Raw genomic sequence first — 27,652 nt, forward strand, 5'->3', positions numbered from 1 at the left:
TCTATTTGCTTTGAGAAAGTTTTTCTGTGTTAAAGGATGTTCCCCTTTGTTAGAAATATACATTTTCAGCCCGGAGTTAGACTTACTGAATGGGTAATTTTGTAGGTGGTGCTTTTCAGTCCCTTTTTAACCTTCAAAAGATTCTGATGCAAGTTAAAGACAAAGAGCCACTGTTGGAGAAGTTTTCTTCTTCAGATACATGAGCTAGCTGTGCAAGCTTGGGAGATAACCGAAGGGCCGGGCTCCCCGGACTCTACTTTATCCGAGCGGCACTAGGACCCCGGTACCGGATACCGGGTCTCGCTACAGCCGTTGCGCCGGGGCGGGGTTGGCTTTCCGGGAGTGGGCCTCCCCCTCGACCCGCCCCTGGAGGCGGACCCGAGTTGACTTAAACTCCGGGGCCGAGAGGAGCTGCGTTTTCCCGGCTCGCCCCGGTTGGGTTCAGCTCCGGTAGGTAAGTAGGGACCTGGTTCCCGCCGGCACTCGCACGTTTCCTCGAGTTCTCGGCGGGGCGGGGGGGCACCGGCAGCCCAGGTGCCCGCAGGCGGGGACTGGGTGTGCGCGGCGAGTGCTTTTGTTCTGTGGTGGGGACTGAGCGGCGGCTACGGGCTCTCCGGGGGCTCGAGTCTCTGGCCAGCGGTGAAGGCTGGCCCGCCGGGCTCGGGTCGGTGCCCGCCCACCGCGCGGGGTGGGCCGGGAACCGGGGCGGACGTCGACCCCGAATCAGAGGGCGGCGCCTCGCCGGGTGTTTCTGTGGAACGCCTTTCCTCACCACAGAGGTCGCGGGTGGCGACTGCGAGGACGCATTTTGTTAAACTGCAAGGCGATTGGTTAGACTGATGGATGTGAGAGTGGCTTATGTTTTTAATGATTTCCTGTCGCTGGCTTGAAAAAAAAAAAAAATCTTTGTTTTGAATTTATTTTTCCAGTGTTCCCTTCTTCCCCACCCCCATTAGGCCGAACCTCCCAAAACAAAATTGCTCAGCTTGGGTCTCCAAGTGGCCCGCAAACACGTTGGTGCCGGAGTCGCTTTCCGTTCCTCAGCAGTAGTTAGCCCCTCGAGGCATTTTTAAATGCACAAATGCGTACCGATTTTAGATGTTCTCGAGGGATACGAATTTCCTAAGCAGATGTCCTTTGGGAACAGCAAGTTTTCAGAGAATGGTTTCAGTGAAAACAATTTATTTGTAATATTTTAGTGTCTGCCTTCAAAATAAAAAGAAGAGTAGGTGAAGGGGATGAGCTGGGGTGTATTTAAATAAACGCGTCGCAGAGCTTGTTTGGGGATTTTTCTGATTAATGTGTTAACTCTAAATCAAACGAGTTCTATTAGGTGTTAACATGAAAGAGTTATGGTTTTATTTTTTTCTGTGCAGTTGGATTCTCATTTTCTAATTCGATAAAGAATTGTTAAGTTGAAAGTGTTTAGAGTGATAGAAGGAGTGGGTCAGGAGGCGTGCACTTGAATTATCACTTAAAAAGTAAATGGTAATATACGGCAGACCCAGTTTCTATTTGTTACTTTGCCTTCTTAAGAATTCAGTAAGCTTAGTTTGCTTTTGATCCAGCCTTAACACGGTTTGAGCAGCGATGTCATATTCAAGTAAGCAAATGAGTATGTATCTTTATTATAAGTTTAATGTGAATTTTATATAAATAACATAAAATTACAAATTTTATATTGAATTTATTATCAATTATAAAATGTTTATTGCTGTCCCTAGGACCAAAGAAGTAAACACTGTGTGGAGTGGTACTGACGAGTTTGGAGGGAAATGGTAGCATATACAGTAATAAAGGAGTAATGATTTAAAGGTAAGTGTGTTAGCTTTAAGTAGTCTACTCTAATTTATCTGTTGTGGAACAGAATGATTAAGCTGAACTAGTATTGGTTCAGTATTAAACTACAATGGCTCAGTAAAGAATCCACTTGCAATGCAGGAGACCTGGGTTTGATCCCTGGCTTGGAAAGATCCCCTGGAGAAGGGAATGGTTACCCACTCCAGTATTCTTGCCTGGAGAATTCTGTGGACAGAAGAGCCTGGTGGGCTACGGTACCTGAGGTCACAAATAGTTGGACAGCACTGAGTAGCTAACACCACCACCAGCTTACAATGGATTTGATGACAAAGTTTGAGGAGAAGTAATACAGTTGACATAACAAGGAATTTTAAATTACTAAGGAAGAGGTCTACTTAACATTATTCTCTACATGGTCTCTTTCTTATTTTATTTTTCAAATTCATTACTTGTGGCACATGGGATAAGGCAGCACAGAGCAGAACTCTGAGAGAACCGATCCCTAAAATAGGGACCTGTACAGCCAAAGTGGTCATTTCTGGGGCGTCCATTCTGTAAACTCCAAGTAGTATTAGGAAACTTTCTGTACTGATTTGAGACCATTGTCCCTGCAGTCACACTGCTGAGCATCAGATCTTGGCTCTTCCACTTACCATCTATGCAGCCTTGGGAGAATTATTAAACTTCTCTATCAATTTCCTCATCTTTTGTAAAATAGGGATAACAATAGTATCAACCTCATGGGATCGTTACAATAAGTTAATGAGTTTTGTAGATATAACACACTTGGAAGAGCTCCTGGTAAATGGTAAGTGCTTAATAAATTTTAGCTGTTGTCATGTTAGAGAAAATATATTTTATGGCCTGTCTTATAGGAGATGTTTCACTCATTTAAACTCTAAGTCAAGTTATCAGCTTTGTGTTGATTAAACCCTTCCCTGTAGATCCTGTAAGTTCTGTTTTTGTAAGGAAGTACCAGATGCAACTCTAGTTTTTACCTGCAGGAATGTTTGAAGTCAGCAATGCTTCTACAAAATTTTCCAGCCAGGGCAGATTTGTCCAAAAGCCTTATATTCCCTGTTCTGGATATACAGGACTCTTCTTCCCTGATAGCTCAGTTGGTAAAGAATCCATTTGCAATGCAGGAGATCCTGGTTCAATTCCTGGGTTGGGAAGATCTGCTGGAGAAGGGATAGGCCACCTACTCCAGTGTCCTTGGGCTTCCCATGTGGCTCAGCTGGTGAAGAATCCGCCTGCAGTGTTGGAGACCTGGGTTTGATCCCTGGGTTGGGAAGATCCTCTGGAGAAGGGAAAGGCTACCCACTCCAGTATTCTGGCCTGGAGAATTCCATGGACTGTATAATCCATGGGGTCGCAAAGAGTTGGACAGGACTGAACGACTTTCGCTTTCATTTTTGGAGAAGGAAATGGCAACCCACTCGAGTATTCTTGCCTGGAGAATTCCATGGTCAGAGGAGCCCAACAGGCTACAGTCCATGGACCTCCAAGAGTTGGACACGACTTAGCGACCAAACCACCACCACTTCCCATTTAGATTAGCAATGTTTTAGATGTGATAAAGTGCAAATGTTCAGTGCAAGTGATCCTACCTAATGTTTAAAAAGGATTTAGAAAGGTGAATTTCAGGAATTGCTTTTCATTTTAAATCAGTCATCTCTGCACTGCCACCCCTAGCCCCACAAAGGCATATTCTGTGTGAAACAGGCTCAGAAAACATTCAATTTGAGACTTTATGACTCTGACCCATGCTCTGCAGCATGCTAGACTTCCTTTTCATTCACTATCTCCTGGAGTTTGCCCAAATTCATATCCACTGATTCCAGTGATGTCATCCCAACTATTTCATCCTTTCTCGCCCCCTTAACCAGACAGTTTACCAACCCAATCTATTGAAATGTGAATTAAAATGTACTTTGTAATAAACCTCGTAAAGAAGTATCTTACGGACCTTTGAAGAATTCTGACAGCTCTGTGGTATATCCATCCTTGATATCATAAGAGTGCTTATAAACTGAAGGGCAATGTTAGAGGCTAGCCTATTGTAAATGTCTCAAGTGAAGCATATAGTTCCATGTAATGGTTGCAGAGAATGTCTCAAGTGAAACATATAGTTATATGTAATGGTTGCAGAGATTTTGTGACAATCACCAAGATTCTCTTGATATGTATTAAATTGCAAGGCTTCACTTGTAAATGAAAACTGTGTCCAGTACTTTGTCCACCTGATGTGAAGAACTGACTCATTGGAAAAGACGCTGATGCTGGGAAAGATTGAAGGCAGGAGATGGTTGGATGGCCTCACCAACTTGATGGACATGAGTTTGAGCAAGCTCTGGGAGTTGGTGATGGACAGGGAAGCCTGGTGTGCTGCATTCCATGGGGTCTCAAAGAGTCAGACACAACTGAGCAACTGAACTGAAATCACTTGTAAATAAAATCTTGTGGTTAAAATTGCAGAGTGTTACAAGAAATTATGTTGTCCAGTTAGGTTTTAAGAAACAAAAAGTCATAAGCAAGTTTTTAGTTTTTAAGCTCCCAAAGAGAATTTATTGGATCATATAAATTAAAGGGTTCCATGTGGCTTGACTTTCAGGTTTGACTGGATCCAACATTTGAATCTGAAAGTTGTAAAGACTTGAAACACTGTCTTTGAGCTCTGCTGTCTGCTTTGGCATTGACTTCATTCTCAGGCACACATGCCTTCATTGGATAGCCCTAACATCTCCAGGTATATGATCAGTCAGCTTCAACTTGCACAGAACATGCCTTTTGTCTGTGCTCTGCCAAAAGCCTGTAGTTCATTGTGTCATGTGCCCATGTCTGTGCTAATAACTGGGGGAAAAAAAATTTAAGCTACAGTTTAGAGATATAATTCATATGTTATATTCATACAATTCAATTTATCTATTTACCATGTACAGTGGTTTTGCATATACTCAGTACTATGTAACCAATACCATCGTCACTTTTGGAACATTTTCTTGACCCCAGAAAGAATCTCTGTACTCATTAACGGACACTCTCCATTCTACCCATCTGCAGGCAACCATTTAATCTAGTTTGTCTCTATAGATTTGTGTATTCTGAACATGTGGTCTCTTACGACCCTGAACACCTTGCATGATGTTTTCAAGATGCATTCATATTAAAGCATATAAAAGCATATTAAAGCATGTCTTTCATTCCTTTCTATTGCAAAGTAGTAATTCCATTGTATAAATATACCACATTTTGTTTTCCTTTCATCAGTTCACACACATTTGGATCATTTATGCTTTTTGGATTTTCTGAATGATGTTGCTGTGAGCATTCATGTACAAGTGTTTGTATGGACATATATTTTCAGTTCTCTTAGGTATATACCTGGGAGTGGAACTGATCTGTTTTATCATTTGGTAACTATATTTGGCCTTTTGAGACATTGCCAGATTTTTTTGGCCACACCTTGTGGCATGCAAGATCGGGGATCAAACCTGTGCCCCCTGCAGTAGAAACACAAAATCTTAATCACTGGACTGCCAGGGAAGTCCCTGCCAGACTATTTTTGATGAACCCTGTACATTCTCAATAGCAACATATAGGAATTTTAGTTTGTCCACATCCTTACCACACTTGTCTTTTTGGTTACAACTACTGTAGTGAGTATTAAGTGGTATCCTGTGATTTTATTGCTTTCCCATGGTAGTTGGCAACCCACGCCAGTATTCTTGCCTGGAGAATCCTGTGGATGGAGGAGCTTGATAGGTTGCTATCCATTGGGTCACACAGAGTCGGACACGGCTAAAGCAACTTAGCATGCATTGGAGAAGGAAATGGCAACCCACTCCAGTATTCTTGCTTGGGAGTTCCATGGACAGAGGAGCTACAGTCCATAGACTGCAGTCCATGAGGGTTGCAAAGAGTTGGACACAACTGAGTAACTAACACTTTCCCTAGTTCTTTGTATATTCTGGATTCTAGTTTCTTGCTAGTGATCATGTATGTGAGGACTTGTTTTTGGTTTCTGTTCCATTGATTAGTGTCTATCCTAATTTAGTCCCACGTGGCTTTGTTTACTGTAGTTTTGTAGTTTAAGTTTTAAAATTGGGAGGTGTGAGTCCTTCAACATTATACTCTTTCAAAATGAATTTTAGGATCGGGTTCTCAATTTCTGCAAAGAAGACATCTGGAACTTCGGTAAGGGTTGTCCTGAATCAGATCAATTTGAGAAGTATTGCCTGCCACCTTGAGAGTGTCTGAATGTGGCATACTTTTCCACTTGTTCATTTAGGTCTTTAGTTTCTTTTGAAATTATATAATTTCTGTATAATAATTTCTGTAAATTTTCCACATTTGTTAAATTTATTCCAAAGTGTTTCATTCTTTTGCTGTTAACTGTAAATACATTTGATTTTTGTATATTGAGCTTGCTAGGCAACCTAGTCAAAGTAGTTCTATTAGTTTTTTTAGTGGATTCCTTATAATTTTCAATATATGAGATGCCATATGCAAGTAAAGGTAGTTTACTAGGTAGAGGGAAAACATTCAGGCTTTAAAGCTGTGGCTTTTTTTTAGATGTCTTACTAAATTGAGGAAGTTCCCTTCTGTTCTAGTTGTAGTGTTTTTATCTGAAAGGACATTAGATTTTAGGATGAATTTAATTTCAGTCATGTTAGATGCTTTTTATACCTCCATTTCAGATGGTCATGTGGTTTGTGTCCTTTATTGTATTGGTGTGTTACAGGATATTGGTTCTACATTAAAAAAAAGAAAAGTCAATCTTGTATTTCTGGGATAAGTCCCACTTCATTATAGCATATAATTATTTTTATATGCTGTTATCTTTGTTTTGCTAGCATTTTGTTGGTTTTTCCATCTATATTCATAATAAATTGGTCTGTAGTTTTACTGTTTGTTTTTTCCCCTTTTTCTGCTTTTGGTATCCTTAGTTTTCTTAGACATTAAGTCGCCATCCCTTGACCTTTTCTCATGACCCCCCACCATTTTACAGTGGACCAGATGAAGGGGCTAAAGATTAATGATCACCAGTTGTTTATCCCTCAGGCATATGGAACAGAAGTTAATTACTACCCTTTCCTGGATCCGAGAGCTGATAATTTATCAGACCAAGGACACATTCCTCTGAGAGCCAGGAATTCAAGACAAAGGATATAGTTTTAGGTTAATGGAGTGGGATGTTTGTTGCAACAGGCTGAGGTCTCAGAGTTCCTATACTAACTCCCTAATGATTTCTACCTCAGTATTTTATAGGATGATGGAAATTGATCTCCAGTGGGTCACTGCTTCATTAGGTCCCTAAAGAGTCACTGCCACAAACTCTATGAGATTTTACTTTTTCCTTCTATACAGTCATGTTATTTGAAAAAGTGTTGTGGCTCAGGTGCATGGGATTGCTCACTTTATACTTTCACGTTATTTCTCATCCAGCAGAATTTGAGTGGCTCCCTTGTGCTTGCTGGGGAAGGAAGACAGTACTGATCAGGGGGTTGAGGGTACATAGAAGTCATTAATTTACCCTAGATTGTCACCACTATCTTCAACATAGCTGCAGGCCAAATGAAAATCTTAATTATAAGGACACTTGGAAACTCAGCAGCTGCTGATTCGGGGAGTGGACGTCCTTGGAGCTGTGTCCTTGGGCAAAGGCCTGAAAACCTCATCCTATTAGTCATGATTTCTCACGGTTTTCTGATTAAGGGGAAGCAGAACTCTCTTGTATACATTTTCTAGAATGTAGTTATGGCTCTGAATTTAACTGTTTGCTGGATCTGTCATCCTTTACTTGACCCTGTTAAGATAAGGTAGATTATGTCCTATATGTCTCTTCTGGTACTTGGGGGTCTCTCTGCGTCATTAACGTCAGCCTCTGGTTTTATAAAATCTGGATCTTAACCCCATGACAACAAAATGCCTCCATTGCAGTTCTTAGAATCCTGTCAACAACCCGGGACTACCAAAGCAATCACTATAATGTGCCTGTAATGACAGGAATAACTAACAGAGTAAAAGATTATATCAGTTGTCCCTTTAGAGACATTTCATCCTAACTTTATGGGAGCTGAATGGTGAACCTTAGTGGCCTCTGGAACATATTGGGAGCCTGGTTATAGCGTGATCACCATCTTGCTGGGACTTCCTGTCTAGTCACCCTTACCCAGTGTTAACTAAGTAGAAATATACTTAAATAGGAGGTTGAGTGCCAAAGAATTGATGCTTTTGAACTGTGGTGTTGGAGAATATTCTTGAGAGTCCTTTGGACTGTAAGGAGATCAAACCTAAAGGAAATCCTAAAGGAAATAATCCTGAATATTCATTGGAAGGACTGATGCCAAAGCTGAAGTTCCAATACTTTGGCCAACTGATATGAAGAGCCGACTCATTAGGAGAGACCCTGATGCTGGGAAAGATTGAAAGCAAGAGGACAAGGGGACTACAGAGGATGAGATGGTTGGAGGGTGTCACCGACTCAGTGGACATGAGTTTGAACAAACTCTAGGAGATGGTGAAGGACAGTGAAGCCTGGCGTGCTGCAGTCCATGGGGTCGCAAAGAGTCAGACACCACTGAGTGACTGAAGAGGGTATCTGATTGAGTTGACCTGTGCTTCTGAATCATGTTTGGAGCTGGATACCTGAAAGACTGGAGAGCAGAGATGGAGGTGAACAGTTTCACCATGGTGCTCTGGTGACCTTTTGTAGGGCCTCACAGGAAAGCTTTGATTAATCTCAGGTGACTGATACTTTGACAGGACACCCCACAGGTCTTTCTGGTACAAACGTTGATAAGCAGCTTCCTGAAAAATGGTACAAGGTGATTCTCTCTGCCTCCCTTGTTTCAGTTGCACCAAAGACTTGACTGTCTCCTTCCTTTGGGGGTGTAGTGGTAGGCTATGAAATGACTGCAGTTTAGAATTCTCAGTAGTCTGTTTTCTCATCCACCTCTGTATTGCCTTATGGGACTAAGGACACTGATGTTGGTTTTGCTATTTGTGTTAGAAAAAAAACTTCATGAGAACCCATTCAGTCTTAATCTTTTTTTCTGCAGCAGTGTAGAAAGCCAGCCTAAAAGCCGGGACAGTGGGACTTCCAGCCCTGCCAGCCCTGGTCCTTCTGCTTAGGACTGCTTGGCTTCATGCATTTGTTGTAACCATTAAATGTGACAGTGCACTCAAAGCATTCAGTACAGTTCTTGACATAAATTTTCAAAGGTTAGCTCTTACTACTTATGGAGTTGTATTATAAATGTAAAATTTAGGATAGTCTATTCTTGAAAGCCTAATTCAAGGGAAGGGACACAAAAGCCAGACCTGAAATAGCTTGAGTAAATCTTGATGCTTTGGAATTCTTCGGAAGTGGGTTTTATATTTGCTGGTATTTGTGGTCTCATTGAGTTTTTTAAAAGTATCTGTACCTTTTTCCATTGCAGATCAGTTTTTAAATGAAAAACTCTAGTTTTCCTCAATTTAACCACATCAGGGGACTCTGCAAAGAAACAGAAGCAGAATGAAAGCCATAAGGAAAAGGTCCAATTTAAAATACCAGAACAGATACAAGTGTTTTTGAGGTATGAGAAGAGTATCATATTTTTTTAAGAAATCCTATATTTTTGAGGTACTGGAATGCTGACAGATGAAATCATGCGATGTTTATGGTTGACACAGATGTGAAGGGAGGGGTGGAGACTTTCCCATCTACAACTTTAAATAGGGACTTCTCTAACTTGGTCTTCAGCAATTATAGGTAATGTTTATTCATTTGACAAACATTTATCAAAGCTTTCTAGACAACTACTATAGATATACATCCTTTTAAAAAAATTTCTTGGCCACAGAGCACTGCATGTGGGATCCTAGTTCCCTGACCAAAGATCCAACCTGTGACCTCTGCCATGGAAGCATGGAGTCTTAACAAGTGAACACCTGGGAAGTTCTTATATATGCATCTTTTAGGTTACCCTGAAACAGCCTTTTTAAAAACCCGTCTCTCTTGATTTTAATAGCTTTATCTTTCACTATGATAATGTTCCAGTTTCTTTGATAAATTAATGGTTACCCTTGCATATAAGATAATCATGTGGCCTAATTTGTCCTCTCATGTTCTGTTTCTTACTATTTTGTCTAACCTAAAGTAGGCCTAGCCATGGGAAACCATGAGAGGTCCATTTCAGTAGAGTTCTTTCTGTTGGCGGTTGTATGTGCTTGTGCACATGTGCTTAAGATAGGTATTAATATGATTATTCTTTAAAGGTATGATTTTTAGGTTATTTTTTGGTTTGTAATTTTCTGTGATAAGGCTGATTTTAAAATAAAGGAGGCTTTCCAGTTAAACCATATGTGCATTGTATGGATATAGAATATTTTTTAAAAACTCACAAGTCTTAATGTTAGTGAGGTCTTCATGAAAATTTTATGTGAAAATCCACAGGCATTGTTACATTTAGTCTACTGTAGCCGTTGACTTCCCTTTTTTTTCCTGCTTCACAAATTGATCTTAATTTTGCAGTTTACAGCTTGCTGTTCACTGCTTACTCAGCCATGGATTTTAGTGACTTGCTTTCTTCTCACTTTTTCTCACCAAGTAATATTAATAATATGTAAGATTTAAATGTAGGGATCGTCAAAGCTAAATTTTTGTCTATTTTCAGGATTAAAGTTTTTTTTTAATTAGGAAATTTGAAAGATTGTTTTTGTGATGACACAGAACGTTTCCATGGATTCTCTTTGAAATAGGAGTATATGAATTATGACTGTGAACCACCCCCGCCCAGTGTAGACACTAGCACTTTATCAATATCAACACACCCGGACTGCTTGCCTCCCCTCCTGGTGAGGGCCACCTCACCTTATCAGCATCAGCAGATTAATATTGCTTGTTCTCCAAACTGTAAAACCAACATTCAGATGGATGGGTTAGTAGAGCCAAACTTTGTGCCAGCTATATCAAGGATCATTATTTAGGGCTTGCTAATTTACCTGTAGCTGTTCATAGCTAGGAGCATTCCCTGCAGCAGAATATAAAAATCTAGAGCTAGGTGGCTTACTGGCATGTGCACCCGTCACTAGACTGCTTGCTGACCCTTTTACCACTTGACAAAAGTACATGAACTGTTGGATCCAACCTGTAGTAACTGCCAGAGAGCAGACAACCTTAAAACTACAAGCATCCAATGGACAGCTGTGTACTAACCTACAACCTAAAAGTACTATAGTTTTTTAATTTTTTTAAAATCTCCAGTATAGAAAGGTGGGTGTGTATAGTATGTTCAAAACTCCTATTTCCTTGTGTGATTTTTTTCCCCCTGCCAATTCTGTTCATTACCAAAAGTGGGGAATTGAAGTCTGACTTTTGGTGAATTGCCTGTTTTTGACTTGTCTATGTTTTACTTATGCTTTAATGTTCTCTAAAGTGCATATATATAGTTGTTATGTATTGGTGGATTGACCCTTTTATGGTTATAAAATGTGTCTCTTTATGTAGAGAAAAATTTTTTGTTTTAGTCTTACTTTTTTCTGATAATGTATATAGTTATTCTGCCTTTCTTGTGGCTGTTGGCATATCTTTTTTTTATCCTTTTGTTTTCAATCATTTTTATCTTTGAATCGAAGGTATACCTATTCAAATATATAGTTGGCTAGCCCTTTTAAAAAAGTAATCTGACATTCTGTCATTTGAATTGTTTAATCTACTCACTTTTAGTGCAAATTGTTAATGTGGTTGGATTTATATCTGCTGTTTATACTTTTTATTTTCTGTCTCATGTGTTTTTGTTTCTCACTATTTTCTTTTCCATTAAGTGAATATTTTCTAATGTATCATTTTAGCTGCTTTAATAATTTTTTCAATGTATATTTTAAAAGTTATTTTATAAAAGCACAAATTACTTTTGAAAGTCATTTTGGGGGCTTCCCTGGTGACTCAGTGATAAAGAATCCACCTGCCAGTGCAGGAGATGTGGATTCAGTCCCTGGTCTGGGAAGAACCCACATGCTGCAGAGCAACACTTGAAGAAGTTTCCATACAGGCCATGGAAAACATTTTTCACAAATTCTAGAAGTCCTGTGACTAGCCTATGTGCATCACAGCTTTTGAGCCTGTGTTTTGAAGCCCAGGAGCAGCAACTGCTTAGCCCATGTGCTGCAGCTACTGAAGCTTGTATGTCCTGGAGCCCATGCTGCACAAGAGAAGCCCCCACAATGAGAAACCCAAGCACTACAACTAGAGAGCAGCCGCCTCTCACCACAAATAGAGAAAAGCCCTTGCAGCAACAAAGACGTAGCATAGGCAAAAACAATCAATAAAATCATCTTTAAAAATCATTTTTGTTTCTGTCTTTAAGGGTGTTAAGTAAGCATCCTAAAATCTGATTTGTTGTATTTGTGATTTTATATTATTTTAATGCCATAGCTCAAGGTAGGCATGTGGAATCTTAGTTCCCTGACCAGATATCAAACTCAGGCCCAAAACAATGAAAGTGCTGTCCTAACATCTGGACCACAGGGAATTCCCAGAGGTAGGATTTTAAATACAGAGATTTGATACTGTAAATACAGATTACATTTACGAGGCTGTGATTTATAGATTTGGTGATAGTAGGGTGGCAGATAGTGCTATTTTTTTTCCCTCTGAAATATAAGCCCCTGAGTAGGGGGAGCATGTTTATGGGTTGGTGTCTCTGGGGACCAGGGAGGAGAGAAGAGTGGGAAAAATAAAACTACTTTAAAGTTACAGCAGAATAAAGTAGAATTGTTGTACACCTATTGATGTTTATATAAACTCAGTCCATTGGCTTGTGTGATTTTTTTTTCCCCCCCAGATAACTTTGGCTACTCCTGTGCAGAGAGGTTCTTAAAGTTCAGCCTTCGTTGGAATTTGTTAGGTAAGTGCCATGGCTGTCAGAAGTTGGGAGTGATCAGAGGGTATGGAGATTTGGGGGCAAAAGTTTTTTTCCAAGAAAAAGTTAAATGATACACCATTGAAATCCTGACTCTGGTAATCTCCATTAAAATATATTTTTGAAATATCTAAGAATATATTGTATCCAGAAGTAGAAACTGTAGTCAGGAAAAAGATCAGAAAACTTTTAACTCCCCCTTTTTGTGGGGGGTGGGTGGCACACTAAGCAGCATGTGGGATCTTGGTTCCCAGACGAGGGATGGAGCTTGCACCCCTGCAGTGGAAGTGCAGAGTCTTAACCTTTGGACCCCCAGGAAATTCCCTTAACTCCTTCTAATTTAGTTAGTTCAATGTTGAGTTTTTCTGTGCCAGCGCAAGAGGTCGGGGGCGGGGGGGGGTGGCGGGGAGCGCGGAATCCGACAACCCCAAATTGCTCCTAAAGAGCATCCAAATTACTCCTAAAGAGCATTTTTCTTCCTACCCGTAGGCTCTTTTGGAGAAGGGAATGGCAATGCACTCCAGTATTCTTGCTTGGAGAATCCCATTGACAGAGGAGCCTAGTGAGCCACAGTCCATGGGGTTGCAAAGAGTCAGACACAACTGAGTGACAAACAGTACACTACTATAGGCTCTTTTATTAGTCTGCCGGGACTGCTCTGACAAAATGACCAAAGTTTGGTCATTTTTTTTTTTACCAGCTGAGCTTAAACAATAAATTTCTTACAGTTCTAGAGTCTGGAAGTCTAAGATAAAAGTTTCTGGTTTCTTCTGAGGTCTCTCTTGGCTTGCAGACAGCTATCTGTTTATGTCTCCTTACATGGTCTGTGTGTGCATGTACCTGGTGTCTTTCTTGTAAGGTCACTAATCCTGTTGGATTAAGGTCCTAACCCTTTTGACCTCATTTAACCTTAATTCCCTTCCTGAAAGCTGTATCTCCAAATTCAATCACACTGGAGGATAAGACTTCAATATATGAATTTAGGGGGGGACAGAATTCAGTCTGTAACAGTGTCCCACCCCCCCAAGCTCACATAAGAAACAGGGAATTATTGGGAATTCACCATCAATATTTTCAGTACTACTGTTTATGGCTGCACTGGGTCTTCTAGCTGTGAATGGGATTTCTCTAGTTGTAGTGTGCGGCCTTCTCATCACCGTGGACTCGGGGTATGCACGGGCTCAGAAGTTGCAGTGCAGGGGCTTCGTTCCCCTGCAGCATGTGGAATTTTCCTACACCAGGGATCAAACTCCTTTCCCTGCATTGGCAAGTGGATTTTAACCACTGGACCACCAGGGAAGTCTTATAGTTAAAGCTTTTTACTTTGTATTATACTTCTCCCTGGTCACTTGTCTTATTCAAGGAGCTTTGCTGGGAGAAGGCCTGTGAGGAAAATATAGCTCTTTCTTCTTAGCACCTGTTTTTAAACCAAAATATATGCTGTCATGATGGATACGGATGATCTGGTTCCCTGACAAAGTAAAATCTCAAAGAGAGGAGGTTTCTTTAGTACCTTGATCAAATGACAGGTCAGGACAAACAGATTTCACAAGGCCTTGAAAGGCTCCCTCCTATTACATTGTGTGTGTGAGTGAGTCAGTCATGTCTGACTCTTGATGATCCCATGAACTGTAGCCCACCAGTCTCCTCTGTCCATGGAGTTCTCCAGGCAAGAATACTGAAATGGGTTGCCATTCCCTTCTCCAGGGGATCTTCCCAACCCAGGGATTGAACCTGGGTCTCCTGCATTTCATGCAGATTCTTTACCCTCTGAACCATCAGGAAAGACTATTAAGTTAGTTATGAGCAAATACAAAAGTAAACATAAATATTCCCAAGAATAATACACATAAAACCAAAACTTGTGCCTTCTTCAATCTAGTTTGAGTGCACTATGATCCATAATGTAATAGATCTAAAAGATCTACAGATTATTTTGGATATTCTACACAACTGATACAAATAGTTTGTTGTATATTTTCCTTCTCAATTCTTAACACTTTTTACCATCTTCAGTGCAACAATGAACAGAAGTGGGTGATAGTGGTGCCTTTATTTAAATTGTTTTATTACTAATAATTTTACTGTTTGCTAAATTTTTTTAAAGTTACCATTTATCAAAATTAAGGAAACTTCTGTTCTTTGTTTCATACAATTGTCCTTTTAATGAATTTTATCACCTGTTCTTAGTCAGTTCAGTTGCCTGGTTGTTTCCGACTGTTTGAGACCCAATGGACCGTTGCACGCTAGGCTTCCCTGTCCATCACCAACTTCCAAAGGTTGCTCAAACTCATGTCCGTCAAGTTGGTGATGCCATCCAACCATCTTATCCTCTGTCACCCCCTACTCCTTCTGCCTTTGATCTTTCCCAGCATGAGGGTCTTTTCCAATGAATCAGTTCTTCGTATCAGGTGTCTAGGTTGGTCATAGCTTTTTTTCCAAGGAGCATGTGTCTTTTTGTTTTGTGGCCGCAGTCACTGTCTGCTGTGATTTTGGAGCCCAAGAAAATACAGTCTGTCACTGTGTGATATTTTGCTCACATTTTGCTTAGGACTGTTGTGTTTGTTTCTGAGAGATTGACGTCTTAATTGTCTTTCTTTTCAGCCTTGGTATCAAAGGCTCAGTAAATAAGTTATGAAGTGTCCCCTCTTTTAAAGAGAGAGTATTTTTATTATGTCAACTCTGGTTAGGGTATGTTTTTTTCAAGGAATTTCTCTATTCCACGTACATTTTAAATGTTTTGAAAATAGTTAATAAATACACTATCATTTTAATGTCTATAGGGTCTAGTGATACTCTCATTTCCCAATATAGGGTTTTTTTTTAAATGACCAGTGTTGACAGAGGCTTATTAGTTTTTATTCTTCACCAACTTGTGACTTGTTTAATCTCTGTTTTCATTATTTATTTCACTCTGTCTTTTCCTTGGATTAATTTGTCATTCTTAAATTTATATGATAAATACAGAGATTATCTCCCAGTCTTTTTTTTTTAAACATACATCAACCCATTTTATTTCTCCTTTATTGACTTCTCTGTTTCACATGTCCTAGTGGATCTGTCAGCAAATTTTGTGATTTCCTCCTTCACAACATACACAGATTCTAATCATTCCTCACCACCTCCTCCAGTCTCCCAGTCTTCTATTAAATAAGTCAAGTCTTAGGTTAATATGAGGATGGGACCTGTTATGAACTGAACTGTCTTGTCCAGTCTTATGTCTTGTCCTCTATTCTACCCTCCCACCAAATGTATATATTGAAGCTCTAACCTCAGTGAGACTCTTTAGAGATGGGGCCTTTAAGGGAGATAATTAAGGTTAATGAGGTCATAAAGTGTTGTGGTCTTTTACAGACTGGGACCTGGGGACTGGAGTAAACGAAAAGAGAGAAAGAGCAATATCCCTTGGGTTACGGGGAAAACCAGTAAAGCCCATACATAGGACTTGTACTGCTCACGAAGGCCGACTGCATCCTCTCAAGGAGGTCTTGAAAGCCTGGGTGAGAAAGTGAGCTTGGTAGGCTTCCACGCTCCGAAGAACTATCCAGAGACAGAAAGAAGGACGTGGGGGACCCAAGTCTCTAGTGGAACAAGGGTATTTTATTAGCAGAAATGCATGCTTATATATCTTCAGTAAAATGATTACTCAGCCGTTAAAAAGAATGAAATTCCACCAGTTGCAACAAAATGGATAGTGTGTTAAGTACAAGGTTACTGAAGGGAGTCACTGAAGGGAATCCAAGCAGGTGCTCTTTCCTGTGATCTCAGTCATGAGAACTGTGTGCAGCTCTACTTGTTCCTGTATTCCAGGAACTGATAAGGAACAGAGAATCCTTGAGAAATGACACACAAAGAAAGAAAATGCAACATATTGGATCCGTTAAACGTCCCTGACAATAAGGGTGGAATCTTATTCAGTAGGACTGATATCCTATTGGATATTTAGAGGAAGAGACACCAGAGCCCACTGCATTCTTTGTTTCTGAATTATTGGCAATTTCCTAGTTCCTTCTATAATTTCTAGGTTAATTCCACTGTGAATTAATCTGAAATATTTATCCTTCAAAAATGAGATCTGTTTATGGCCTAGCAATATGGTCAATACTGGTAAAAATTCCTGTGCTCTTAGAAAGAATGTGTATTCTGTAGTTGTTTGGCATATTATTAATATGTTTGAGTCAAATTTGTTTACCCTGTCATTTAATACGGTTGTGTGTGTGTGTGTGCACACATGCACACACATGCACTCATTCACGTCTGACTTTGTGACCTCATGGACTGCAGCTCACCAGGCTCCTCTATTGATGGAATTTTCCAAGCAAGAACACTGGAGCAGGTTGCCATTTCCTTCTCCATGGGATCTTCCCGACCTAAGAATTGAATTCATGTTGCTCGCGTCTCCTATATTGGCAGGCGGGTGTGTTTTTTACCAGCTGAGCCATCAGGGAAGCCCATTATGGTTACACATTTGTCCATTTTTTAGATATGTCCGTGTAAGTGTTCTGGAGAAGGAAATGGCAACCCCACTCCAGTATTCTTGCCTGGAAAATCCCATGGATCCTGGTGGGCTGCAGTCCCATGGGGTCGCAGAGTCAGACACGACTGAGTGATTTCACTTTATGTAAGTGTTGGTGAGAGTATAATTTATTTCAATCTGTTTGAAAGGCAATTTGTCACTGACTATGAAAACAATTTTAATGTCTTTTGAATTTCACTTGTAGAAATTTCCAGGAACATATAGCACAAATATAAAAGCATAAATACATGCTTTAGTGTAGGATAGTTTACAAGTGCAAAAACCTAAGAAAACCAAGTATTCATCAATAGAGAAATGGTTAAATATTGATATACTCATAAAGTGGAATGTTTATGCAGACAGTGAGATAGGTATATGTGTAATGGAATGATAAGATGTCCTAGTTATTGGGATGAAAATCAGGCAAACTGCAGGCAGCATGTTTGGTAGGATTCTGATTTAAAAGAATGAGATTTTATGTGTTGGTGATTTTTATGTATAGAAATTTTCTGAAAGAAAAGTTCACAGTAGTAGATAGCCCTCGGGAGTTAGACACTGGAGATGAACAGTAGTAGTAAAGACTTCATAGTATATGCTTGATTATTTTTAAAATTTTTTTACAGTGAGTATCGGTATCTTAGAATAAAGAGCTGGTTAAAATAAATAAATACAGAAAGTACTTGTCTCTTAAGTGTAGCAAAAAAAATTGCTAATTATATTGAGTAGAATGAGTTTCTGTTAAACACCACTGAAAATTTTATTGAGATTTTCCATATTTATTGTTGGATCTTCCTTTGCTGTTTCTCTTACCTGAATTGAAGATGAGGCTTTGTCTAGTGTGAGGTTTCAGGAATTTTGATTGACATGGTCAGCATTAGTAATAAAGGTAAGCTGAGAAAATTATCTTAAAAATTCTGACCAGGCCAAACAGCTTTTTAATAAAAGATGTTTATTTCCTACAGATTCCTGGCATTCAAAACAGTTGGCTTTCAACACACTGATACTGCATCAACTTGACAATGAATTGGAATGCAAAACCAGAGAGTGTCACCTTACCACCACAGTATCCTAAAAAACAAGCATCTTTTTTGGAGCAAGGTTTAGTAAATACACTTAGCACAACATCTCAAAGTTCTTTCCATACTGGAAGTAACCAAGAACCATGCCTGTTTCTCAGTAATTCACATCCAGTTTCACAGCCGCTACTCAACATCCGGAATCATAAGACTCCTCCACAAATCCCTATTTCTGATTTGCATAGTGGGACCATTGTGACCTCACAAACTTCAGTAGAAAGAATAACATATGCAAATGTTAAAGGACCCAAACAACTAAGTCATGATTTGCAGATTTCTTCAGGAGTTACACCAGATGTATGGTTGAACTCACCAATGGGGAGTTCTACGCTTTCTCATACAGGGGCAACTGTATCTCATCAAACTGGTTTTGGAACGAATGTACCCAATGTGCATGCACTACAGAATCAGTTTCTAACATCAGATACCTATTCTATGCAACTACATATGATCCCTTCTAATTCTGGAAGAGTTCCTATAACTTACCAAGGAAACACAAGACTAAACCTACCTTTGTCAGAGCAACAGGTTGATTGGGCACCTCAGCGAGCATCCAGTGGACTGACTTATCAAGATTACAGACCACTTCCAAAGCAATACAATTATTCACCACGAAGCTTTTTGCAGGAGCCTGCTCTTCAGAAACAAAACGCTATGTCATCTGTATCATTCCAAGTTAAAAATAATCAATCTCCAAATCCTGCACTGACATTTAAGTCAAAGCAGATTGCAGCTGTACCATCATATCAATATGCAGTTACTCAAACTGACAAAAGACCTCCTCCTCCTTATGACTGTAGATATGCAAGCCAGTCTTTGCAAAGTACTCCACGTGTTGTTAAACAATCCTCTATGGAAGTTCCTCAGAGTCAAGAAATGCACTTACCTGAAATGAGGAAAGACTTTTGTAGAGACTTTCAACAGCAGTGGCAAAACCTGAATGAAAATTTCAGTATGATGGGAGGTTCCTGTAACTTGAAAGTAAATACCAGTGTCAATCATCCTTTTAATGAACCTGTTAGATCATCTGTGACTGGTGCTCAGGCTCTTGCTCAAAATAATCAGGAGAGAACAGTGGATTCTCAAAATCTAACTTCAAATCAAGCACTAGACACAAGTGCCACAAAAGAAAAGTTAGTGAGGGATATTAAAACATTAGTAGAGATAAAAAAGAAGTTTTCAGACCTTGCAAGGAAAATTAAAATTAATAAAAGTCTCTTGATGGCAGCAGGTTGTATTAAAACACCTAATACCTCTTACAGTGAATCAGCTCAAAATTCTGGATTGTCTCTGAAACAAACTGCCAAAATCCAGTCTGAACCACAGCTAACTCTAGTCACTCCAGAGATTGTGGAGGATAAACCACCAACAGTAATGGAATCTGCAGAAGAAACTAATAGACCACAGAGGGTGTTGAGTTCCAACCTTCAGGACAGAAATTTTAACCAAGTCAGTTCTGTTTCACTAAATTCTGCCTGTTCAGAAAAGTTGCCGATACCAGAACAAGTCCATGATTTGGAAGTTGTAAATTCTTTAAAGACATCAACTGTTGAGGTAACTCAGGCACCATTAAATAACACCCAGCTTTCATCAGGAAATTCTGTCAGCATTGCACAAAATGTGCCAACAAATTCTGAAATAACTTTTCTTCCTCATTCTACATCATCTGAGGAATATATTTCAAAATATCCAAATAAAAATAGGCTAATTCTCAGTTTACTTACTTCTGGAAGTAAAACTCAGAAGAAATTATTAAAAGACACTGGTGAATGTATTCATGATTCTAAACTGCATAATTTTGAAATGAATGCAAATACCGAAAACACTGGTAACCAACTGAAAACCACGGAAACTGTAAATCTTCCAAGGACTTGTAATAGAAATGCCAAAGTTGCAGACACTTCTTGCTTGGAGTGTAAATCATTTAATGGGGTGTCTTCTAACAGTGGCTCTCGCTTTTCCATGGAATTGCTAGCAACATGTCTGTCTTTGTGGAAAAAGCAACCTTCAGAACCTACCAAAGAAAAACAGGATAATGAGTCAAAAACAAACATAACAGCCATTGCAGTTTCAAAGCCTGCGCCCATCTGTGAGAGTAGTCCATTTTCACCTGTGGGAAATTCTCAGAATAAGATAGTAAACAGCTCACTAGAAACTATTTCATCAGTGGTAGCACAAAATTATGAGTCTTCAGGAACAACTACTACAAAAGGAATTGCTGTAGTATCACCCTTAATTCTTTCAGATGTCAATACATTGTCTGTCAAAGATACAACATCTGAAGCTTTACCTGAAATGGTGTATCCAGTTATTAAAGAAGGCAGTGTTTGTAGCTTACAAAATAAATTGACGGAAAATACTGCTGCTTTGAAGATTAATGTTAATGAACCAGTAACAAGTACTACAGGCATTATGATTTTCCCACTAATTGAGGACAAGCAAAGTGAGTCAACTAATACTAATTCAGAAGGCATACCTAATACCAATCAAGGAAAGCACAGTGAATCAGAACCAGATATCCAGTGTCCTGTGAGTGATCAGCAAACGTCGTATATATCAAAGGACAGTAGTAGTGTGGGCAGTGATGTATTACAGATTGGCAGTATTTGTTCTCTTGTGGAAGGTGATACCTCTTATGATTCCCAAATAGCAGAGATATTCAACTTGCTCCCTTTGCAAAAAGTTGAGCCACAGAAACCTCTACCCAATCACCAAATGATGAGTAGTAGACAACAAAATGAACATTTAGAAAACATCACTGAAAGTAAAGACTTTGACTTTAAAAAAGATGAATTTGTGCAGTGCACAGATGTTTCAAATAAAATAACAGATCAGTCAGAATCACCGCAACTTCCAGCACTGTCACCTTTGAAATGTGTTGAAGCCAAGAGTGGAATTCTAGAGGAAGGCAGTTTGGAGCATATCACTGAAAATGAAAGCATGGCAAATGATACATGTTCATCAGCTGCTACTCAGCAGGACAGTTACCCTCAGGAAGCTGATACGTCCTGCAGTTATACTGAACAGGATCCTACTACAGATGAAAGTCTCCATGATAAGACATCTATCTTATACCTACATGATCAGCTGTCAGAACTTTTAAAAGAGTTTCCCTATGGTATCGAACCTGTGAACATGCATGAAAGTTCTGTGGTACAGCAGATGGCAAACCAAATTTCAGAAGCTCAAACTTGTGGTAAAACTGACTGTGACTCCAAAGGTTCAACAGACCAGATACAAATTACAATATTAAACACAGATCAGATGAAAGAATTGTTTCCTGAACAGGATGATCAACCCAGCGAGGTAGACAAATTGACAGAACCTCAGAAAGAAAAGCCTGTAACAAAGGAAGAGAAGCAGTGTGACCCACAGGCATGCAGAGTTGAAGAACGCTGTGCTTCTGTACCATTGGATTCGGAAAAAGATGATATCCGCTGCTGTGCTTTGGGGTGGCTCTCTATGGTTTATGAAGGAGTACCTCAATGCCAGTGTAATTCCATCAAGAAGTCAGATTCAAAAGAAAAAAAACAGATAAATCCTTGTTCTCCTTCAGAGGCCAAGAGTTATAAACAAGGAGAGAGAACCTCTGACAGAGATGTTCCTGTTGCATTAAACAGTCCTCCAAATAATCCTCCAAAGAGTCCTCTGACTTCTTCAGTTGAGAAAAAACATTTTCCTGAAACAAAGCAAAGCAGCAATATAAAAGACAAATCCAAAACAGAACGTAACAGTTCACTAAGGACAGAGCAAGAATTATCTGGTCAACTTTTATCTAAAGGTGATAAAAAACTGGATTCTTTGCAGAGTCACAAAAGAAAGAGAAATCTGCAATTTCATGAGGTAAATTTTAATTCTGCTAATAAAATTACAAAATTTTCTCAGGAGAGCCTGCAGAGGAAGTTCATGGCACAAAACTTAGGGCCACTAAAACCAAAGATGAGTTTTTTGACAAGCAAAACTAAAGATTTGAATATGAAGAATGGTTCTTTGGTACAGTCAGTATCACCAGAAAAGAGAAAATTGAAATCAGCTGGCTCTAAACAAAAATCTTTGGAAGAAAGGAAATTAGATGAAGGGATCACACTTGATTCAGAGATAAAGAGGAAGAAACATGATAAACAAGAGCAGAATAAAAATGTGGGAGGTGGTGCATTTAAATTCTGTAATTTTTCAACGCCAAATGAAAGAGCTTGGATTAAAGAAAAGACAGTATCAAATGTTAAATCCTCGGGCTCTAAGGATAGCTCATCTAAAATGAATAGAGTTCTATCACCAAAGGAGTATTTATCAAGGCAGAAGCATAAGGAAGCATTAAAGAAAAACTATCTGAAAAATAGTGATTCTCAGTATATGAGGCCCAGTAAACTTTCTGTGCAAGTGGAAAGTTCTGGGAAATCAAATGAGAGACCCAATGGCAGTGTACAGACCTGTAAGGAATCATTAAATATTGGTACAGGCCATGGTAAAAGCATCAAAACCCATCATTCCAAAGAGTCTAAAACATATATTTCAAGGAATATTAAAGGAACAGTTGGTGGAAAGCAGTCTGATAAAATGTGGATCGATAGAACCAAGCTAGACAAAAATTTAAATAATATAAATAATGAAGGTGAATTAAGCCAAATGTCTTCCCAAACAAAGGATCAAAGGAAGCTGTATCTGAACAGAGTTGCATTTAAATGCACTGAACGTGAGCGCATTTGTCTCACAAAATTAGACAATTCACCCAGGAAGCTTAAAGAAAAGAGACCGGAAAGTAAATGTAAGAACCCATTACCTGTGAAAGATACCACGGAAAAACTAAGCATGCTGGAGTTTAAATTATGTCCAGATGGAGTGTTTAAAAATACAAACACTGTTGAAGACCAGAAGGATCTGCAGCACACACCTAGGAAGGAGCAAGCCCCTGTGCAAGGTCCAGTATGATTTTTTTTTGCTGGTGTCTGCAAAAGTGTAATGCATTGTAGGTCAGCAAGTGGCAGAGCACCTCTCTCAATGTCTGGGTAGCTCGGGAACACTTAAAACTTATTTTGCGTTTACTGAGGTTTTATCAGTATGTTGATAGTTAATTGGTCAATATTTGTTTTAAAAGTTTTTGCCCCACTTGTTGTAAATTATATTGCATGCACATTAATGACAAGGTTTATAAAATTTGCAAGGTTTTCCAAATACAAAAGATCTCCCTTTTCACTAAGTAGTGAAGAACATTCTTTGAGCAGTTATAAAAGTATCAGGTAAACATTATTTTAAATCTTGCTTTTTGTTCAGTTCTTTGGGCTTACAATTTCAGACCCCCAGTGATTTTGAAGTTTTGGTCTAAATATTAATAGCTGTAATTGTTAATGAAATCTTTTTGTTTGTACAGAAGTAGTTCAACTTCTTGCCATCTTTGAGTCAGTTGGTGACTATTTTATCACTAAGGTTAAAGTGGTACCTTCTCATATACCCCATAATGGCAATCATGACTTTTCACTAGCTGAAGGATAGAATTCTCAACACAGTGCAAGATGGAATGAGAAAATAGGGGACTCAATATTTGTGGTAGTAAGGAAATACTTAAGGGTGGTGGTTAGTAAATGTAAAACATTGTGTTGCAGAAACCCAGATTGGAAAACTAAAGGATTTGAATGGAAATCTTAGTTTCTCTTGCACTGTTCAGACAGTGTCTGTTGGGGTGTATAAAATTACAATGAATAAGTTACTTTTTCTTGGAAGGTGTATGGATATGTGAGTATATAGAGTATAAATTTGTATTGATTACACTTCATTCTTAAAACTAGATTATTAGAATCTGAGGACCTGATAGTAACAGAAATGTTGGGTGTAGATGCAGCAGTGTGAGGTATGTTCTGTGTCATGCCTTTAAGTCATTGACATGTGTTGGTGTTCAGTCCAGGTGAGAGAAGCATAGTTACATTATGAAGATAAACTTTTTAATTGTGAGATTCAGTCACCTCATATGGAGAAAGCATTTTTCCAGGCCCTTTTTAGAGTTAATGTGTGAGTATACCTAATGCCTTCTAAAATCTGTTTTAGGCTTACGTGGTTTTCCTTCATTATAGTACTAGAAGAGATGAGTAGCAAAGTCTAGAGATCTGAAAATGAATATTTAAATAGTTTCAGGAATAAAAAGTACAAAAGAAGACTGGTTAAAATGTGTGACTGAGGAGAAAAGGATGCCGGAAGCCAACCAAGAAATAGGTAAAACTTATCTATTTGAAGTTTTTATTTTACTTACCTGACACTCATATCTAAGCTGGATTAGTTCTGAAACTATTGTGAAGCTTGGTTTTTATCCATATTTCTTTTAAAAAATGATTCAATGTTTGAGTAGTGGGAAGACATTCTCCTATGTTTTCTGTCATGCTTTGGACAGAAAAGTAGTGATCTGTTTCCTTTTAAGAAGAAAATTCTCCCCTTGACTTAGGCAAGGGGTTGGCATACTTTTCCTGTGTAGACCATGTCCAATAAATATTAGGTTTTGCAAATCATGTTCCCTAAATACTAGACTCTAATGTTACGATAACATGAAAAAATGGCTGTAAAATAACAAATGAATATGGGCTATGTTCCAATTAAAGTTTACTAAAACTTGTAGGGGCTGGGCTTGGCCCACAGGCCTTTTAGCTTACCCTCAGGCTAGATTATTTGCAAGTTAATTTAATTTTCCAAACCAAGTAGACAAAGATATTCACATTTATCAGTGAAAGGTTAGATCATTTGATTAAAGTTACATAGCACCAATAAAGAGAAGCAAAAGAGGAAGTGTGACAAAGGTTTATTATTGTTGTTTAGTTGCTAAGGTGTGTCTAACTCTTCTGCAACCTCATGGACGATAGCCTACGAGGCTCCTCTGTCCATGGGGTTTCCCAGGCAAGGATACTCGAGTGGGTTGCCATTTCCTTCTCCAGGGGATCTTCCAGACCCAGGGATCGACCTCATGTCTCCTGCATTGGCGGGTGGATTCTTTACTGTCGACCCATCAGGGAAGCCCACAGAAGAGTTAAAAAACAAATATATATAAACAGGCATGTATAATTTGAGTCTTCTACATTGAAGATGTATATGGGAAAAAAATTCAGCTGAATCAAATTGAAAGAAAAAGGAATGAAATCTTAATTAGAATAGGAAGACAATGGAAAGTGCAAAAAATGAATTAGTGAGAAAGTAGAAAACACACTCCTAAAGTTGGAACACAGACATGAGAAAGATGTAAATGGGTGTGGTGATTGGGGCAAAAAAGGTCTTTGGAAGTGGGAGGGGACATAACTTGCCTCATTGCCTCAGAGATGGCATGACCTGAGTCCGAAAATACTCAGAAGACAGACACATTCGCAGTGACCAGAGAGGCTCAGGAAACGTCATGAGCTAAACAACAGACAAGAAGATAACTGCAGACAGGATGAGCAATAAACAGTGAAGGTGGGACATAGTGCTCAGGTTCATGATGAAAAAAACACAAACCGGGGCCCAGAGCAGAGCTGCACGCAGCGGGGTGAGGGGAAAGCTAAGAAACAAGTTTGGAGCTCTGTCAAAAGTCTAATAAGACTCAAGGAAATCATGAAAAAGCATACCAAGATGAAGAGGCTAAAGAATTAGAACAAGCTTAAAGCAAAGGTCATCAATTCTTAGATGGCTATAAAAAATACATTTTAGATAAGTGACAGTAAATTTGGTGGCAAAAGTTGGAATGTAAATGGAGCAAGTGGTGAAACTGTCAGGCTGAGGTAGAAGAGGAGGTGACAGAATCCAGTGGAAAACCACTTAGAGCCCACCTCAGTGATCAGCATTGAGGACAGAACACTAATGTGGTCAGAGAAGAACTTGAAACATTAAGAATTTAACAGTAACCATACTCTGTTACCAAAAAATGAAGAATAATAATTAAGAGGACAGAGTACTTGACCCATCTGGCTGGAAGAAGTAAAATAAGACTTTTAATCCAGAAAGGAATGGCTAGAGCAGGAAGGCAAAGTATAGGAACTCAGAATTGGAATAGCTTCTCAGATAAAGAGGTACATTTTAAAATGCACAGAAAGAGGAATAGCTGGCTGGGCCCATCAAAGGGTAGTGAGACTAATGATAGCACTATAGTTGAAAGAAACAAATACAGATATTTCTTAGAATACCTCATGCATAGTAAGGCCAGAATATGCAAACTGTACTTCCATGTGCTCTTTGGAACTGGCTTGCCCTGGTGCATTTTATATTGCTAGTTTAAATGGCTGTTAGGAGAGTCACATTCTTAAAAGTATGCAAGTGATAAGACATTTTCCTTGGTAGGGGTATAGATAAAGGAGAATAGCCCTGGTCAGTGAAGAGGGGAATGGGGTAGTAAAGGGGAGGCAAGATGTCCTGTTTATATACATTATAATTCTGTAGGTAAAGAGCCATTGTTTGTTATACTTTACTCTTTATTGCAGATAAGAATACATGTTTTCCCTCTCAATTTATATTGATTGTACTGGTCACTAACATTAAGAGTAACAAAGTAAAATTTTTGTTTCCTTAGATGATAATGTTTTGGCTAATTCAAGGCTCTCCAAGAGAAACTGCAGTGCAGATGGATTTGAGATACTACAAAACCCAGTAAAAGATTCAAAAGCAATGTTTCAAACCTACAAAAAGCTGTACATGGAGAAGAGAAGCAGGAGTCTTGGTAGCAGTCCTTTAGAATAATTTTGAGACTTTAATTCTTCTTACCACCAGAAAATTTCTGTTAAATATTTTTCTGGAAATACTCAAGATTGCCATGATAAAATTTCTGAGTCTGGTTACCCCTTAGGTTATACATATCATTGAAATTAATTAAATTGGCTTGAGAACCTTATTTTGTGGGTAGCAGACATAAGAAATAGGTGGTATTTGTCAAGGAAACCATAAGCTATTGAATTCTGACATTACTGAACCAAATGTACCATTATCTTAAATTTTTATACAAATCTTGTTTTGAAATGCGAACTATCCATCCTAAGGGAGATTTGTTCCTTATTTAAGGACTAGTTTATTTCCTCTGGGACTGTATTTTTGTTTTGAAAACTTTTTAGCAAAACTTATTTTTTCAGAAATGCTCACTGTGAATGTCGAAGTATATTCTTTAGTATTTTATACTGAATTGTTAACTTTTTGTTGGAAGTCTCATTTTATACTTATTAAACTGAATACAGTTTTTGGAATAATGTTTAAACATTACTTTTCATACTTGAAATAAACATTTATTTTTTAAAAACTAGGTTGGAAATGGTTTTAATTTTGTTGCCTATCCTCACAGCAGCACTTTTTAGAAAGGTGTTTTTAAAAGAAATGTTAAATATTTTCAGGTTTATTCAGAAGAGGAGCAAAAATTT

The 27,652-nt window shown here is 38.9% G+C and overlaps 1 protein-coding gene across 8 annotated transcripts; it reads left to right on the forward strand.

Moving 5' to 3' along the window:
- The first annotated feature begins 349 nt into the window (after positions 1 to 349).
- On the forward strand, positions 350 to 27,538 carry RESF1 (retroelement silencing factor 1). 8 transcript variants are annotated; one of them, XM_027541670.1, is made up of 8 exons: positions 350 to 454; positions 1,725 to 1,815; positions 4,415 to 4,549; positions 9,246 to 9,383; positions 12,633 to 12,695; positions 18,189 to 23,220; positions 24,423 to 24,506; positions 26,818 to 27,538. In XM_027541670.1, exons 6-8 carry the CDS (start codon positions 18,246 to 18,248, stop codon positions 26,982 to 26,984), a joined length of 5,226 nt encoding a protein of 1,741 aa, XP_027397471.1. In that variant the 5' UTR covers positions 350 to 454; positions 1,725 to 1,815; positions 4,415 to 4,549; positions 9,246 to 9,383; positions 12,633 to 12,695; positions 18,189 to 18,245; the 3' UTR covers positions 26,985 to 27,538. The 8 variants fall into 8 exon arrangements, with proteins under 8 accessions (XP_027397471.1, XP_027397475.1, XP_027397478.1 ...); XM_027541674.1 differs by lacking the exon at positions 9,246 to 9,383; XM_027541677.1 differs by lacking the exon at positions 4,415 to 4,549 and having other exon boundaries at positions 24,342 to 24,506.
- Positions 27,539 to 27,652: the final 114 nt, after the last annotated feature.

Source organism: Bos indicus x Bos taurus, chromosome 5 (assembly GCF_003369695.1).
Source record: "Bos indicus x Bos taurus breed Angus x Brahman F1 hybrid chromosome 5, Bos_hybrid_MaternalHap_v2.0, whole genome shotgun sequence".
Classification (NCBI taxonomy): Eukaryota; Metazoa; Chordata; class Mammalia; order Artiodactyla; family Bovidae; genus Bos; species Bos indicus x Bos taurus.

What these genes read in the sequence shown, in the direction of transcription:
- RESF1 (XM_027541670.1), top strand. Translation starts at nt 18,246, where the DNA reads ATGAATTGGAATGCAAAACCAGAGAGTGTCACCTTACCACCACAGTAT. An exon ending in GGAGCAAGCCCCTGTGCAAG is followed by an intron (nt 23,221 to 24,422) that starts GTCCAGTATGAT and finishes ATATTTAAATAG; the next exon opens with TTTCAGGAATAAAAAGTACA. An exon ending in GGAAGCCAACCAAGAAATAG is followed by an intron (nt 24,507 to 26,817) that starts GTAAAACTTATC and finishes TTGTTTCCTTAG; the next exon opens with ATGATAATGTTTTGGCTAAT.